Here is a 14,074-nt window from a genome sequence, read left to right on the forward strand (position 1 = left end):
ATAAAGTTCAGTTGTTTGAAGAAGGGTCAAAACCGGTTGATAGTAAAAGCTATCGCTCACTAGTAGGGAAGCTACTGTATGTAACTGTGACCAGACCGGATATTGCTTTAGCAGTAAGCAAATTTAGCCAGTTTATGGACAAACCAATTGAGGTACACTGGAATGCAGCTATAATGATTCTCAGGTATTTAAAATCTTCTCCTGGAAAAGGGTTATTGTTCAAGAAAGGTGGAACTCTCGAGATAGTGGGTTATTCTGATGCTGACTATGCAGGATCTGTAGTAGACAGAAAATCTACCACAGGATTCTGTGTGTTTCTGGGAGACAACTTGATTTCATGGAGAAGTAAGAAGCAAAATGTGGTTTCCAGGTCGAGTGCAGAATCAAAATATCGGGCTATGGCCCAAACAGCTGTTGAATTGATGTGGGTTCGTACTGTTCTTCATGATCTTCAGGTGAAGGTTTCCTCTCCTATGACCATGATGTGTGATAACAAGGCTGCCACATATATAGCGAACAATCATGTCTTTCATAAGAGAACAAAGCACATTAAGGTTGATTGCCACTATGTAAGAGATATGGTTCAAGCTGGTCATATCACTACCAAATATCTAAAGTCGGAGGACCAAGTTGCAGATATGTTTACAAAGCCTCTTGCTAGACCAAATTTCTCAAAATGTTGTGACAAGCTGAGCATGATTGATATCTATGCTCCAGCTTGAGGGGGAGTGTTGAGATTAAGAGGTTTTAAGTTTAAGTTTTCCTAAACTAGAGGTTATTTGAAATTTAATGTTTAATGAGGGACTTGTGTGTAATTTCTTTCTTTGGCCTCTCTCTATTTAATATAGAGATTAGCCCTAATCTAACTTAACGAGTTCTATCATTCTTTACTGCCGTCTCTCTCTCTCTCTCTCTCTCTCTCTCTCTTTCTCTCTCTCTCTCTCTCTGCTTCTGTGTTGGTTTTCAGAACTTCTACATCTCTCAAATGGACTTGCTCCTCCTGAACCTCTACATGATCATTCTTTCTTTCTTTCTGAGGAGATGACAATAAAAATGACAAATCAAATTGATCTTTCACCATATCTCCGATTTGACTAAAATAAGATGTATCCTCATGAAAGACATTTATAGATACTCAAACTTTTCTTTCAACCAGATTATAACACTTATATCCATTTTTACCATTTGAAAAAACAAGAAAGCAACGTTTAACAGATTTGGAAGACAGTTTGTCTCTACATCTACCAGGTAGAACTGCATCAACCCAATAAGTTTTCAGCACACAACTTCCAAAGTGAAGAGCTCTCATTGTCTCCAAAATATATTTGTTCTTCCTTTTAGTTACTCCATTCTGTTCAAGAGTATAGGGACATGACTTTTGATGGTCTATTTTCTTTTTCCTGCACAACACAATTAACAGGAGAGAAGGTATTTGACCAACAAAAATATAATGCATTGCAAGAGAAGGGACATGATAAACTTGTGAAATATTTAATTTTACTCCCAAGACAAGAATTGAGAGTAATGGACCCAACCTTACATATCGTCATGGAGGAACCATTTGCCGTGCAAAGGGTACCACTTTAGGTCTAACAGTTGGTCAATATAAATTCATGAGCGGTCATGTGACATGATGCTCCCGAGTCTATCAGCTGCCCAAGAGGACTATTAGAAATATCTGCACTGTTAATGTTAGAAGTGGAAACATAAGATAGAGCAAGAGAGGGAGCAACAATGAGTGACTGAGTTAAAAGCTGCAACTGTAGGATCTGCTGTATCAACTCCAAAATCTGCAGTTGACTTTCACTAGAATGCTCAAAAGAACCTCCAACAGACAAGTCAGAAGGCTGAGTATTTTCACTACCATCTACTTGCCCATTCTTGTCTATAGGACTCTCTCTAATGGGCTGTTGCAAAACCTCCATTTTTTCTCTTTCAATGCAGGGCAGCATTGCTTCATATGCCTTATTTTTTTGCAATAGTGACATCTCATACCATTCATGTCACCTCTAGATGTTCCTGACAGTAATCCTTTCATCAAATCTACCATTCTGACAAACAGAAGATGAATTTTATCAAATTTGTTGGACCAAGCTGAATCAATTCTCCCTTCTCCATCACAACCAGCAAAATAGCCAAGAACAATGCAAGTGACAATCAATCATCACACTATCCAAGTCGCAAATCTATATAAACTCCAAAGGATTTGTGTTGACATAATAACACCTCAAGTACAATGATACACAATATCAGCCCCAATATGCAAAATCTGTTGAGTTTCATGAGAATGATCTGAACAATCTCCTTCAGACACGCCAAACTCCCAAACTATAATTCGAGGGCTGCACAAAACACTTCAAGCAAACATCCAAACAGTCAAAGAATCACTGCTGCAACTCAAGTAAACCACAATATTGAGAAGACAAGACACAAGGCAAGTGCCAATAACCTGCAAGAACCTCAATAGCACGATTTTCACATCAGCGGCACAAAAACACTATGCAGTCATGCTGAACATCAACAGCAGCCAATACTCAATATTCATGCACAAACAAAGTTATCGCCACTTAATATTCTACCAAAAAATCTTCGAAACTTAGCCAAAACATATCAGATTTCACCCAAATCACTTTCCAGCAGATACCATACATAGAAACAAACCACTATCATCCAATAAGTCTCACCCAAGCTCACCGATTGAATCAGAACAACCACATTTCTCAATTCTGGACACTTTCACCCAACATCCAGAAAATCTTGAAAAATTCATAGAAAATTCAATATTTTCTGATTGACATGATTTTTGGTTTGTTGGACTCCTAAACTCGAGCTCTATCAAGCCCTTTGTTCTGACATGATGATGTTGGCACCTTCGCCACAACACGAATCTCAATGCAATATTCAGATTACCAATGAATGGAGTCTCCTTTCCCTTCTGGTCACATTCTCAAGATTCTCAACCCTCTCTTTCAATCTGACATGACTCTGATACCATATAAAAGCAAAAAGGAAACTTCATTCAGCATAAAATGAAAAGAATACACCCTTATAGGAGAGACGTCCCCTCTACTCCACTACAAGACAAAATCTTTTGACTTAAAGCTACTTTTACAAGGACAAGAAATACCCCCTGACAATAATACTATGTACAAATATATTCAAGAGAAGAGGGAAAATACTAATGGTGATACACATATTATACGTAATTCTTAACAGGCCTCACTTGTTTTTCCCATGTGAAGGAAAGCCTTTACATGGGAATGGGCATGGATTTCTAAAAAATCCTGCCAGCTCAACCTACCCATGTGAAAGCTTTCATGGCAGGAGGGGATGTATGAAAGGATTTACACATAAAATGGTGCTATGAGGTGGGAAAACTGGGTCCCACTTGTGCCAGCATAGCACTTTCCCACCATGATGATTTGATGTTTGTTTCATTCATGATGGGAAAGGAATACATCAGGGTTGCCAGCTTAGCACTTTACCCTGTAAGTTGCATGAAACAGAAGAGGCCAGCAAATGCATGTGAAAAAGTACATGGTAATACACCTTGCAAGCGACTCCATGTAAAAAATACATGCTAATATCCCTTTCTGACCCATGCTACTGTATGTATTTGCAAAGTGTAACAGATAAATCTGCCGTATGGTTTTTGGTTACTGCCTGGGTTTAGGCCATTCTTGTTTGGCCTGGCTCTTTGTTTCCATTGATGTCATTTGACATCTATAGGTTTACTCCATCACAGGCCCTTGGGTGTGAAATTTAAGTCTGATGACTAAACTCATTCGTGTGCTTGCTGTTCACCTAGTACTAGATTGTGGCCATTTTTTATGCCCTATTCTGTGGATGAAGGTGGACATAATGTGGGGCTGATTTGAGCAAATTGGGGCCTGACATAATGGAGAGAAGTCTTTTAACTAGTTCAGCTTAGATCTGGCTAGGCCAAGGTTTATCAAGCCAATACCTATTGCCCAGGACCTGGGTCCATGTACATTTTTGGGGTTGGGCCTGTGTCTATTGGGATTTGGGCTTACATGCAGCCCAATGTGGTCCTGTCTCAACCCACTTTGGATTCTAGTGCTGGCATATAATGCAATTCTTGCATGATGTACTTGCCTCTATCTTTTGACGATAACCAACCTTTATAGTTTTCCATGTAGTCCTGCATCTTAGCCATTTCGTTGTGCCTCTGCTAACTGACTAATTACTGTGTGCATATTATTCCCATCAAGCATATATTTCCTATCCTTAGATCTAACCCCCAGGCTATTTGCTTTTGAAAGTTCTTGTGCTAGTTAATGAGCAGTTTGTACAATTTGTGCAATGCTGGCAGTATTCCATTCTCTGCTGAAGATCTATCACAGGCTATCCCACCCGTTGACCCGGAAGGTGTTGAACTGCCATCCTTTTTGCGTGAGATGTCATTGCCTCATTTCCTACTACTGCATTGAGATGGATGAGCAGTGGGTTGATGTTGGTGTGGTTCCTGTCTAGCTCTCCAATGTACATATTTAGTTGAGTCCGTTGGTAGATGGACTGTGTATATAAAAAAGATGTGTTGATCAATCATATCATGAAGGCCTTAGAGAAAGCTGCTGCATGCAGAGCATCAGCTGTCCTTGAACAACAGCTCTGAAGGCATATTTTCTGGTACGTAGATGTTATAAAACCCTATGTTGAATTTAGGGTGCGTGCTTTTTCCTTGTTCTTTCCTTTGTGTTTTTTTTTTTTTCTTCACATAGTTTTACAATTTGGGTGACCTAAGGTTACCTATGGAAGCCTTATATCATTGTAAAATTATGTCAACTTTATTCCTGTAACTGCAGCCTCTCTCTCTCTCTCTCTCTCTCTCTCTCTCTCTCTTGCCCAATGGGTGGTCCTACCAATGTATTGATCGATCTACACTACGTAGACAAGCTAGCTTCTCTTAGTTATACCACGTGCAATCATAGTCAGAAGGAATTATACAACAAAAGTTAGGTATAAGTAGCAATGACAGCCTAGAGCCTAAATATTTTTCACATGACTAGTTTTGTCCTGGGCCGATCTTTTGGAATGCTGCATGTGCAGTGCGGATCTCTATTGAGTGGAAAATGCATCGAGCGTAAGAATGTGCGGTATGCATTTGCTTGATTGGTGACGTGTGATGGTAGCACGACATGCGATAGGCATCGGTATTGTCGTTAGTGCATCGTTGTGTAGCGGCACAGACGTAGAGCGTTGTTCGGTTAAGCAGTGCCAACGGATCAGAGGATGTTGTCTTTGGGGATTTGGTTAAGGACCTTTCGACTTGCAAGAGTGTTTCACGTGTAGCGGTTGGACGCACAAGGGTGTGTGTGGGTTAGGGCTAATTTTCTCAGGGATCACATTAGGTGATTTCAACTGAGTATGGTGACTCGATCGGGGCTAGGCGAGTGAATGCCTAGGCGTCGATGAATGAGTTTGGGTGGTGCTGTTTGTTATGGTGTTCAATCATCAACTGGTCGTCGGACTGAAGGTCACAAGGTCTTGTTCCTTCGGTGGTGAGGGTTTGCTATGCCGTGCGTATGGAACTGCAATATGCTTCATGGCACGCAAGGCTAAGACAAAATTTGTGCCTCTTTTAGAAGTGATGGCTGGTATAGGACGGCTATACACTAAGCGACATAGATTATATAGAATGCACATTTGAAAATGCGCTTGATCAGGTTTCGCTAGGCAGTTGTGCACAGGGTGGTACGCATGGCCAATGAAAATAATGCAACACATGGAAATGTGTTGGTACGCGACCTTTAGCCATTATGCTGGCTAGCTTGAGCAGTTTGGTGCATCACTGGTTTGCGAAGCATTCTATGCCCGTGACAGAGCGATAGAAAGGCTTGCGGTGGTAAGGATCGTTGTGCCACACTGGCTTATTGGAAAAAGTAAGCCCGTGATAAATTGACTGTTCTTCATTGTGTGGGACACTGAAGATGACAGTTTATCTTGGTTACGTAATTTTGCGTTGCTGAAGTGTGGTTGACTGAGCATAGAAGCAAGATGTTGGCAGAATTATTTAGGATATCTTGTTGATGACATGCAGAAGTGTAAGGTTGTTGTTCAGTTGGTTAAAGGAACGTAGATAAGCCAAAGATTTTTACCAGTTGTGCGTTAGGCTCACACGTGGAGCGTGATGTTTGCCTTGTGCATGCAGAGAATGCACGTTGGATTCGGTTGGATTGTTTTGTACATTTGGGTATGAGAGATTCAATTAAACTTTTAGTTTATCTTCCAAGATTATAGGTTAGCGGAGTACCCACTTTGAGCATAATGCTCGTTGTTTTGGTTCATTGAGTTGGCAGATCTTCAATGGATAGTGTGTGTAAAAAAAGTTATTTGTTGCTCGTTGGTTCCTGCGAGAACGTTTTGCTGACTTTAAGACAGAGTTACAACATGTTGGCTTCGGGAGGGGAGTTCTAGTGTTAGGTTAAAGGTGCTCATGTGAGGACGAGTGCTCAGGAAGACACTTTGAATGATCACTTTGAGGTGATACGTAACAAGGCATCTCTCACTTGAGGACTAGTTTGGACCGTTGAAAAATTGCAAGTTGGTGCTTAAGGCAGTTGATATCCTTGCGGTACGCGTTGGTGGTCGTCTTTCTCTACGAGGATCACGAATGAGCTTGGAATTGCCCTTGCTGGGGTTGGAAGGCATCCTAGCTATGAGCATGAAGACGATAAGCTTGTCGTGCGGGCAAGAATGACTCTTTTGTATTTGAGACTGCATTGAGGTCTCACGAGGAGAGAATGCTCGATGTTGATAAAGCAGATCGTTGTTTAAGTGATTGAAGATGCGTTAAAGGAATGCGACTTGACGTGTTAAAGGTTGTGGTGATAGTGGATGTAATCTAGAACAAGTTGAGTAGGCTGAAGAAAAAAAGTAAATCAAAGATAAGTACAAAGAAAAATTGACATATCAGTGAAGACTCACCAGCATTGTCGATGACGACAATTGCTTTGGGTGGGGGAGAATGTTTCGGGCCGATCTTTCAGAATATGGCATGTGCAGTGCGGAGCTCTACTGAGTGAAAAATGCATCGAGTGTAGGAATGGGCGGTATGCGTTCGCTTGATCGGTGATGTGCGGTGGTAGCACGGCATGCGATAGGCATCAGTATCGTCGTTAGTACATCGTTGTGTGGCGGCACAGACATGGAGCATTATTCGGTTAAGCAGTGTCAGCTTATCAGAGGATGTTGCCTTTGGAGATTTGGTTAAGGACTTCTTGGCTTGCAAGAGTGTCTTACGCGTAACGGTTGGATGCACGGGGGTGCGTGTGGGTTAAGGCTAATTCTCTCAGGGATCACGTTAGGTGTTTCCAACCGAGTATGGTGACTCGGGAGTAGGCGAGTAAATGCTTAAGCATCGATGAATGAGTTTCGTTGATGCTCTTCGCTATGGTGTTTAATCATCATCTGGTCTTCAGACTGGGGGCCGCAAGATCTTGTTCCTTCGATGGTGAGGTTTTGTTATGTCGTGTGCATGGAGCTGCAATATGCTTCATGGCACGCAAGGCTAAGGCAAATATTGTGCCTCTTTCAAAAGTGATAGTTGGTATGGGACGGCTATGCACTAAGCGGCATGGACTACATGAAATGCGTATTTGGAAATGCGCTTGATCAGCTTCCGCTAGGCAGTTGCGCACGGGGTGGTGCACGGGGCCAATGAAAATGATACAACACATGGAAATGTGTTGGTACGTGGCTTTTGGCCGTTAGGCTGGCCAGCTTGAGTAACTTGGCGCTTCTTGGGTTTGCGAAGCATTCTATGCCCATGACAAAGCGATAGAAAAGCTTGCGGTGGTAAGGAATGACCGTCGCGCCGCATTGGCTTATTGGAAAAGCAAGCCGGTGACAGGTTCAGCATAATGAATTATTCATCATCTTATTGAAGAATTCATATATTGCTCGGTTGTATCATCAGCTCGTGGATTTTAAGCCGGTGCCAAGTACGGTTCATTATTGTGTCCATAGATCTATTGGAATGCAACTGAAAATCATTCTTAAGGTAACCCTTGCAGTTGCCATCAATTTGTTTTTCTTGTTTTTCTTAATCTAATTAAACTTTTTGCACGACCACGGGTAAGGTTTCAGTTCTTTCCTATATTTTATAAACCTGCAATTTTTGTAAGGCAGTTTGGAAGTGGAAAAAAATGTGAAAATTCTGTAGAATAGAATCTTCCCATGAACTTTCGATCAAGAGAAAGCTTTTGATATGAAATTTTTTATTTTATATACGATATTACCTGCCATGCATAGGAAAAATCTCAACATCTAAGGCGGTGGACAAATAAAAAATTTTATACGATTTTACATTGCATTCATGTGAAAAATCTCGCCATCTAAAGAGATGGAGAAATAATTATGAAAATGTTCATATTCTTACTTCCGATGCTTTTCATACGATATGAATTTTTAATATTTCCAAGCATCAAAATGTTCCTTATTGAGTGATGCTGCCGTTGGTCATTTATTCATTTGATTGTGTTTGGTCGCTGTTTTTAGTGCTTAAACATCCAAATCATTTCCAATAGAAACATTCGAACGCATTTATTAATGTTTGTTCATGTTTGACTTACGCATGACCACCTAGATTCTCTGAAAGCGTTTGAAGCACTAAAAATGAATACTATGGCCATCCCTACAGTCGATAAATTGCTTTCCTAAAAGCAAGAAAAAGTGGTTGTTGAATACAAAATCTTGTTTGAATTTATTTTGATATCGATTTTTATAAAATAATCAAAAAATAATCTTAATGGATAACAAAATGACATGTTTCTCGAAATGTCTTACAATTTTTAAAATCCACCATATGACTAAATTTGCAAATGTTTGACTTTTTTAGGACTTTTTTACCTTTCACATGGGTCAACCTTCGTGAGTCTATATCAATATGCTCTTTTGGTATCTCAAATTCTCACTAAAATGTAGATTCACATGATTTTTGTGTTGTAAATTTCATGAAGTTCCCGTAACCAAGTTTGCAAACCTCATGTAACTGAAACATATGTAACTTTTCAAATATCGTACTAAATTTGCATATATAATATGACATTCATGTGATATTGTGTGAACCTTTTTTCAATAATAGATCCTTAAAGATATCTGCAAATATGTGATGATCTGCGCATATAACTTGTTGCGAATTTTTGTGAAGTTCTCCCAACAAATTTGTAAATCTCATGTAACTGAAATATGTGTAACTTTACAACTATCGTATTAAATTCGTATATATAGTATATTTATGAGAAGTACCAATCATCTTTTTAGTAACTGACTGCAAATATGTATGTGAATTTTTGTGAAGTTTGCACTTTGAAATGACCATTGTAAATACGATATTAAATTTGCATATATATTACGACATTCACGAGATATTGTGTGAACTTTTTTTCAGTAACTGATTCCCAAGAAGATTCACAAACATGTTGTGATGCATATAATATGTTGTACATTTTTATTAAGTTTGCACTTCAAAATGACCATCGCGAATAAGGTACTAACTTTAGAAATAAGTCATTGGCTGAATATGCTCTTTATATGCAAATTTACCTAAACATCGCAAATATTGGAGATAATTATAATGCAAATTTTCTTCTTGTTTGTGAATTTTCATATGAGCATTCAATGTGACCCTTCGATTTTGAAAACCAAATGTTTGCACCCCAAAGCTATTTTTGCATAAAATAAGGTTTTTGTGGTCCTCAACGTGCTTCTCCTTGGAAACAATTTTTTGTGATGATTTTCGATGACTATTTCTAGTGATTCATCGACGGCACTTCATCGTTGAGTATTTTTTGGCTAAAACAATTATTTTTTTAAACAATCTCTTGAATTAGTTTTTTTTTTGAAACATTGGTATGCGATAATTATTTTATGAAAGAATTGTATGTTTTTTAAGTTACCTTTGAATATTCAATAGCATATTTTATTTTATTTTGATTAAATCATTTGTGTTTCAGTGTCTATTTGTTTAACTAGTTATCCTAGATCATTTGTTTTCATAACGATTTGTATGCCTCTATCCTCTAATTTGGTTGTTTATATGTTGCGTATATAAATATGATTAAAGAACATTGTTTTTTTGTTTTTTTTCTTAACGATTCTAGTTTATACATTGTCAATATGTTATTTTGTTCATTTTTTGTAATGCTTTATCAATAGTTGTGTCATGTCTTTGTTGTTGCATGCATGTTTGCCTATATTTCTTGTTTTATTTTTGTAGAAAATTATGAAATTATTGATTACAATATGACGATTAAAAATATTGTCTCGGGAGTCCACACCTACATCATTTGCTAGTATTGTAACACAGAAGAAAGAACCAAAGAAGAAAGATTACACGTTGAGTGGTCATTCCTACTATGAAGTTTGCTTAACACGTGGGTAGAGAGGGAGCCTATACCATGGCCAAAATCTTGGGTGTCAGACATTTACTATAAAAAAATTTGCCTCACTAATCAAAAACGCAAAAAACTACGCTCAAACAAATAACTAACAATCTCATCGTGGCCCAAATCTAAGGCAAAATCTGCAAAAAAAACTGATGAGTTTTTTACCACATTCATGTCTCCCATCTCAAAAACATCTAAGGATAGAGACTCGGTGATAAAGAAGTTTTGACTCATTGTCTCACTTTGATACCCGAATAGAAGAATCTGGAGACGTATTCACCTTCAATAACAATGGTTAGATAAAGATCAAGAGTGTAGAGATTAGAGGGGAAGGATCCTGTATAAGGGTGGAGGAGGTACTTTAGCAAGGACATGATGTGAACCCTAAGATTGAGATTAATGTGGACGTTCCCTGAGAAGTGGAGGTGAGTGAGGGTCTTAAGGGAGACCATTTGGTAGAAACAAAGAAGAAAGTGTATACTTTGAGGAAGAGGTCTTAGCAGAGAACAAGGTTTTGTATATATATGTTTATAAGATTTTGCAATCGTTGTCAATTTTATATTCAATCATGAATTAAATTGACATATATATATATATATATATTAATATTAATATATATATTTATTAATGTAAAACTACCTACTTAAAACCTACCCAATGAAAAAAAATTGGGTTTTTTTTTTGAAATTCTAACTTGACAGATGTGTTCAACATGATTGATTTACTAGAAATTGACACTTGGATCATGAATTTTGGATTAAAAAATGGTATTTGGAGCCTCAAAAATTTATGAAAAATTGTACACCGTTGATTTTTTAAACTTATAAAAACCTAACTATGCATCAGAATCAAATGCTCCGAGAACTTATTTCTATAAAAACAAGCATATAGACCACATCTATTAGGATAACTAGATTAAATCATGCATTGCACATATTGAAATTTTATATTTGTGTGTTTAATTCAATGATTAATTTGATTGATTTTGGCAAAATAAATTTTTATTGTAGGATTCGCAACGACAAGATTTAGAGGATCCAACAAGCTTAATGCACCAGTTCTATTGGTTCCAAGCATGCGAGTGGTTTTTAAAAGTAACGGAGGAAGACAATGACAAGCTGGATCAGATGCATTTTTTTTAATTCTTAACGGTCAAACCATGAATCATCGGTCACAGTCTCTTGGAGATCGTAATACAGATCTAGAATCCAACAACCTACACATTTCACTTCAAAGATATTGATATAACCATCACGTTGGAGAACTTGGTACAAATCACCTAATTTAAGTGTCATGGGAAGCCAAAAAGGGCACATTGGTAGAGAGATTTCAAGCAAGCTTTAGGTGTTTATTTACAAGCAAAGGTGAAAGTCTCAAGCATAGCGAGGAGAATGAAGTGAGGCTATCATAGGGTGGAGAAGGAGGTGACAGCATTTTTAATGTACTTTTTTGTCACATGCGTATTTATCGACACTGGGGGGAAGTCGATTTATCGGTCGTACATTCAACTGTTGAAAGGCCTAAATAGCACTGATGAATACCCATGGGGAGCAACCTCACTTTTACACTTATGTGCAAGTTTAAGTAGCGTGGGGCATGGATGAAAAACCTCTCTAGCATGTTGGTATTGTTGGAGGTATTTATTCTTTCTTTGTACCTCAACTTTTGATTTATACTAAAACATTATTTAATATTGTTGATGTATTATACTATGTATTAATCTATGTTAATCCTTATATTGATCCTTAAAGATTTGGATATAGAATCACATATTCATTGGAAAGCACCTGAGATATGACTGTCTCCCTGAATTTTCATGTGTTCCAATGTGGAATGGGTGACATAACGAAGAAGAGAAAAATGATTGAAGCGTGTTCGGTCCTCACATGGGAAGGGATCATTGTGATGCATCATTGTGCAAGCTGATCAGGACACATGTAAGTATTCTTGAAATAATTTCTTATGTTTTATAAATAATGCGATGTGGGACTAACCATAAGTAAACCATCATTTTCTAGAAAAAGTTGTGCCCCTACAAAGATGTAGAAGATGAAGATAATGAGGAAGTGGTTGTACAAACGAAGGGATTCACGAGGAGGGACATTTGGCTGCACAATAGGAATAAAGTTGAACACCAAATGGCTAGTTGAGTAGTTCAGGAGTTTGGGTTTTTTGAGCGACCACCATGTTGCACAGTTAGCAGAATCGTCTTTGGCACAATGAAGGATCGGACAAAGGTTTACCCTACGATATTCTAATAAAAATTTGAAGATCGGTGCGACAACAACGAAGACATCGGCTTGTTATCCATGGTACGTGTCTACAATCAGAAGGTTGTAGTTGCTCACAACATACAATTTGCAAGCAGTCATTCCACAAAGAGGGGCATTGAAAAAGAGGAGAAACTTGGAGCGAGAAGTACGAAGCACAGAAGGACTGTAAGTGAAGCATATACAGAGTTGACTCTTGCACTAACTAAAAATCATATGCTAAAGGATTTGTTTCAAGCAAAGGAGTCCATTATATGGACTCAAGCTAACATTTTCGCTAACAATAATAAGAGTTATCGAGGAGCTACGAATGCGCTTGACACATCCACAACAGTGACTTTTGATTTTGATTGTTTTATAATTTATTATAATTAAGTAAATAATATTTAATAAATAATTATAATTGCAGTTGTAATTGAATTTTTGTTTAACAGTTTAAATGTATGCCAAGATTGAATTATATAACATGTGTGATTGTAACAGTTTAACATTGAATTACGAATAAAAGTATATAGTTTTGTATAATAGGTAAATTGTGTATCTTCTCTAAATTTGAATATTATAAATGAATTTGAATGTTAAAGGTGAATTGTGTATATGTTATAATTTTTAATGTTACCTTATATAAATTTGAATACTACTGATACATTTGAATATTGCGGGTGAATTTTATATCTGCTGAATTATAAATTTAAATGTTACATGTAGCTTCACACATTATGGCTAAAGTTATGTAACTTCGTAGAGGGAGGTATGCGAACAATGACAAAGATTTGAGAGGACCAGGAAGTCCAAAAAAAGTATTGCAAATAATTATCAATATGTGCAAAACATAAGAATATTTGAGACTTTCGCAATAAAAAATACATGATTTTCTCTTAAATATGTGATTTCTTCTTAAATATGCATTTTTTCTCCTGAATATGTGAATTTTCTTTTAAATGTATGATTTTCCTCCTAAATACATGATTTTGTCCTAAACATGGGATTTTTTTCCTAAATACATAAATTTTCTTCAAAATATGTGATTTTCTCCTAAATATGTGATTTCCTCCTAATATATGATTTTTCTCTTTAATATTTAGTTTTCTTCTAAATATGCAATTTTTTCGTAAATATGTGATTTTTTTCCTAAATATGCTAATTTTTTATGTTATGTGTATATCCTTGTTATAAAACCTTAAACTTGTAATGAAGTTAAACATACAAAAAATGCAAAACTTTCGCATGTTTAAAGAACATCACAAACTTACAAAACATAATTTACATAACGATGAATATTTAAAGAACCTTCAAAATTTAAACCCATAATTTACAGAATAATTCTATCAAAATTCAATGTTTAACAATTCTATCAAATTTACATTCAATGTTTTACAATACTAATCAACGTAT

General features: G+C 37.1%; 1 protein-coding gene across 1 annotated transcript in view; it reads left to right on the forward strand.

Annotated features, from left to right (window-relative positions):
* Positions 1 to 4,694, forward strand: part of LOC149846036 (protein OPAQUE1-like) — a 65,109-nt gene extending 60,415 nt beyond the window's left edge. The window contains exon 19 of the mRNA XM_089996126.1: positions 4,334 to 4,694. Coding sequence (XP_089852252.1) covers positions 4,334 to 4,451 — 118 coding nt within the window. The 3' untranslated portion in view covers positions 4,452 to 4,694. The remainder of the gene's footprint in view (positions 1 to 4,333) is intronic.
* Positions 4,695 to 14,074: the final 9,380 nt, after the last annotated feature.

Source organism: Nuphar pumila, chromosome 2 (assembly GCF_984573655.1).
Source record: "Nuphar pumila chromosome 2, dmNupPumi1.hap1.1, whole genome shotgun sequence".
In the NCBI taxonomy this organism is placed as follows: Eukaryota; Viridiplantae; Streptophyta; class Magnoliopsida; order Nymphaeales; family Nymphaeaceae; genus Nuphar; species Nuphar pumila.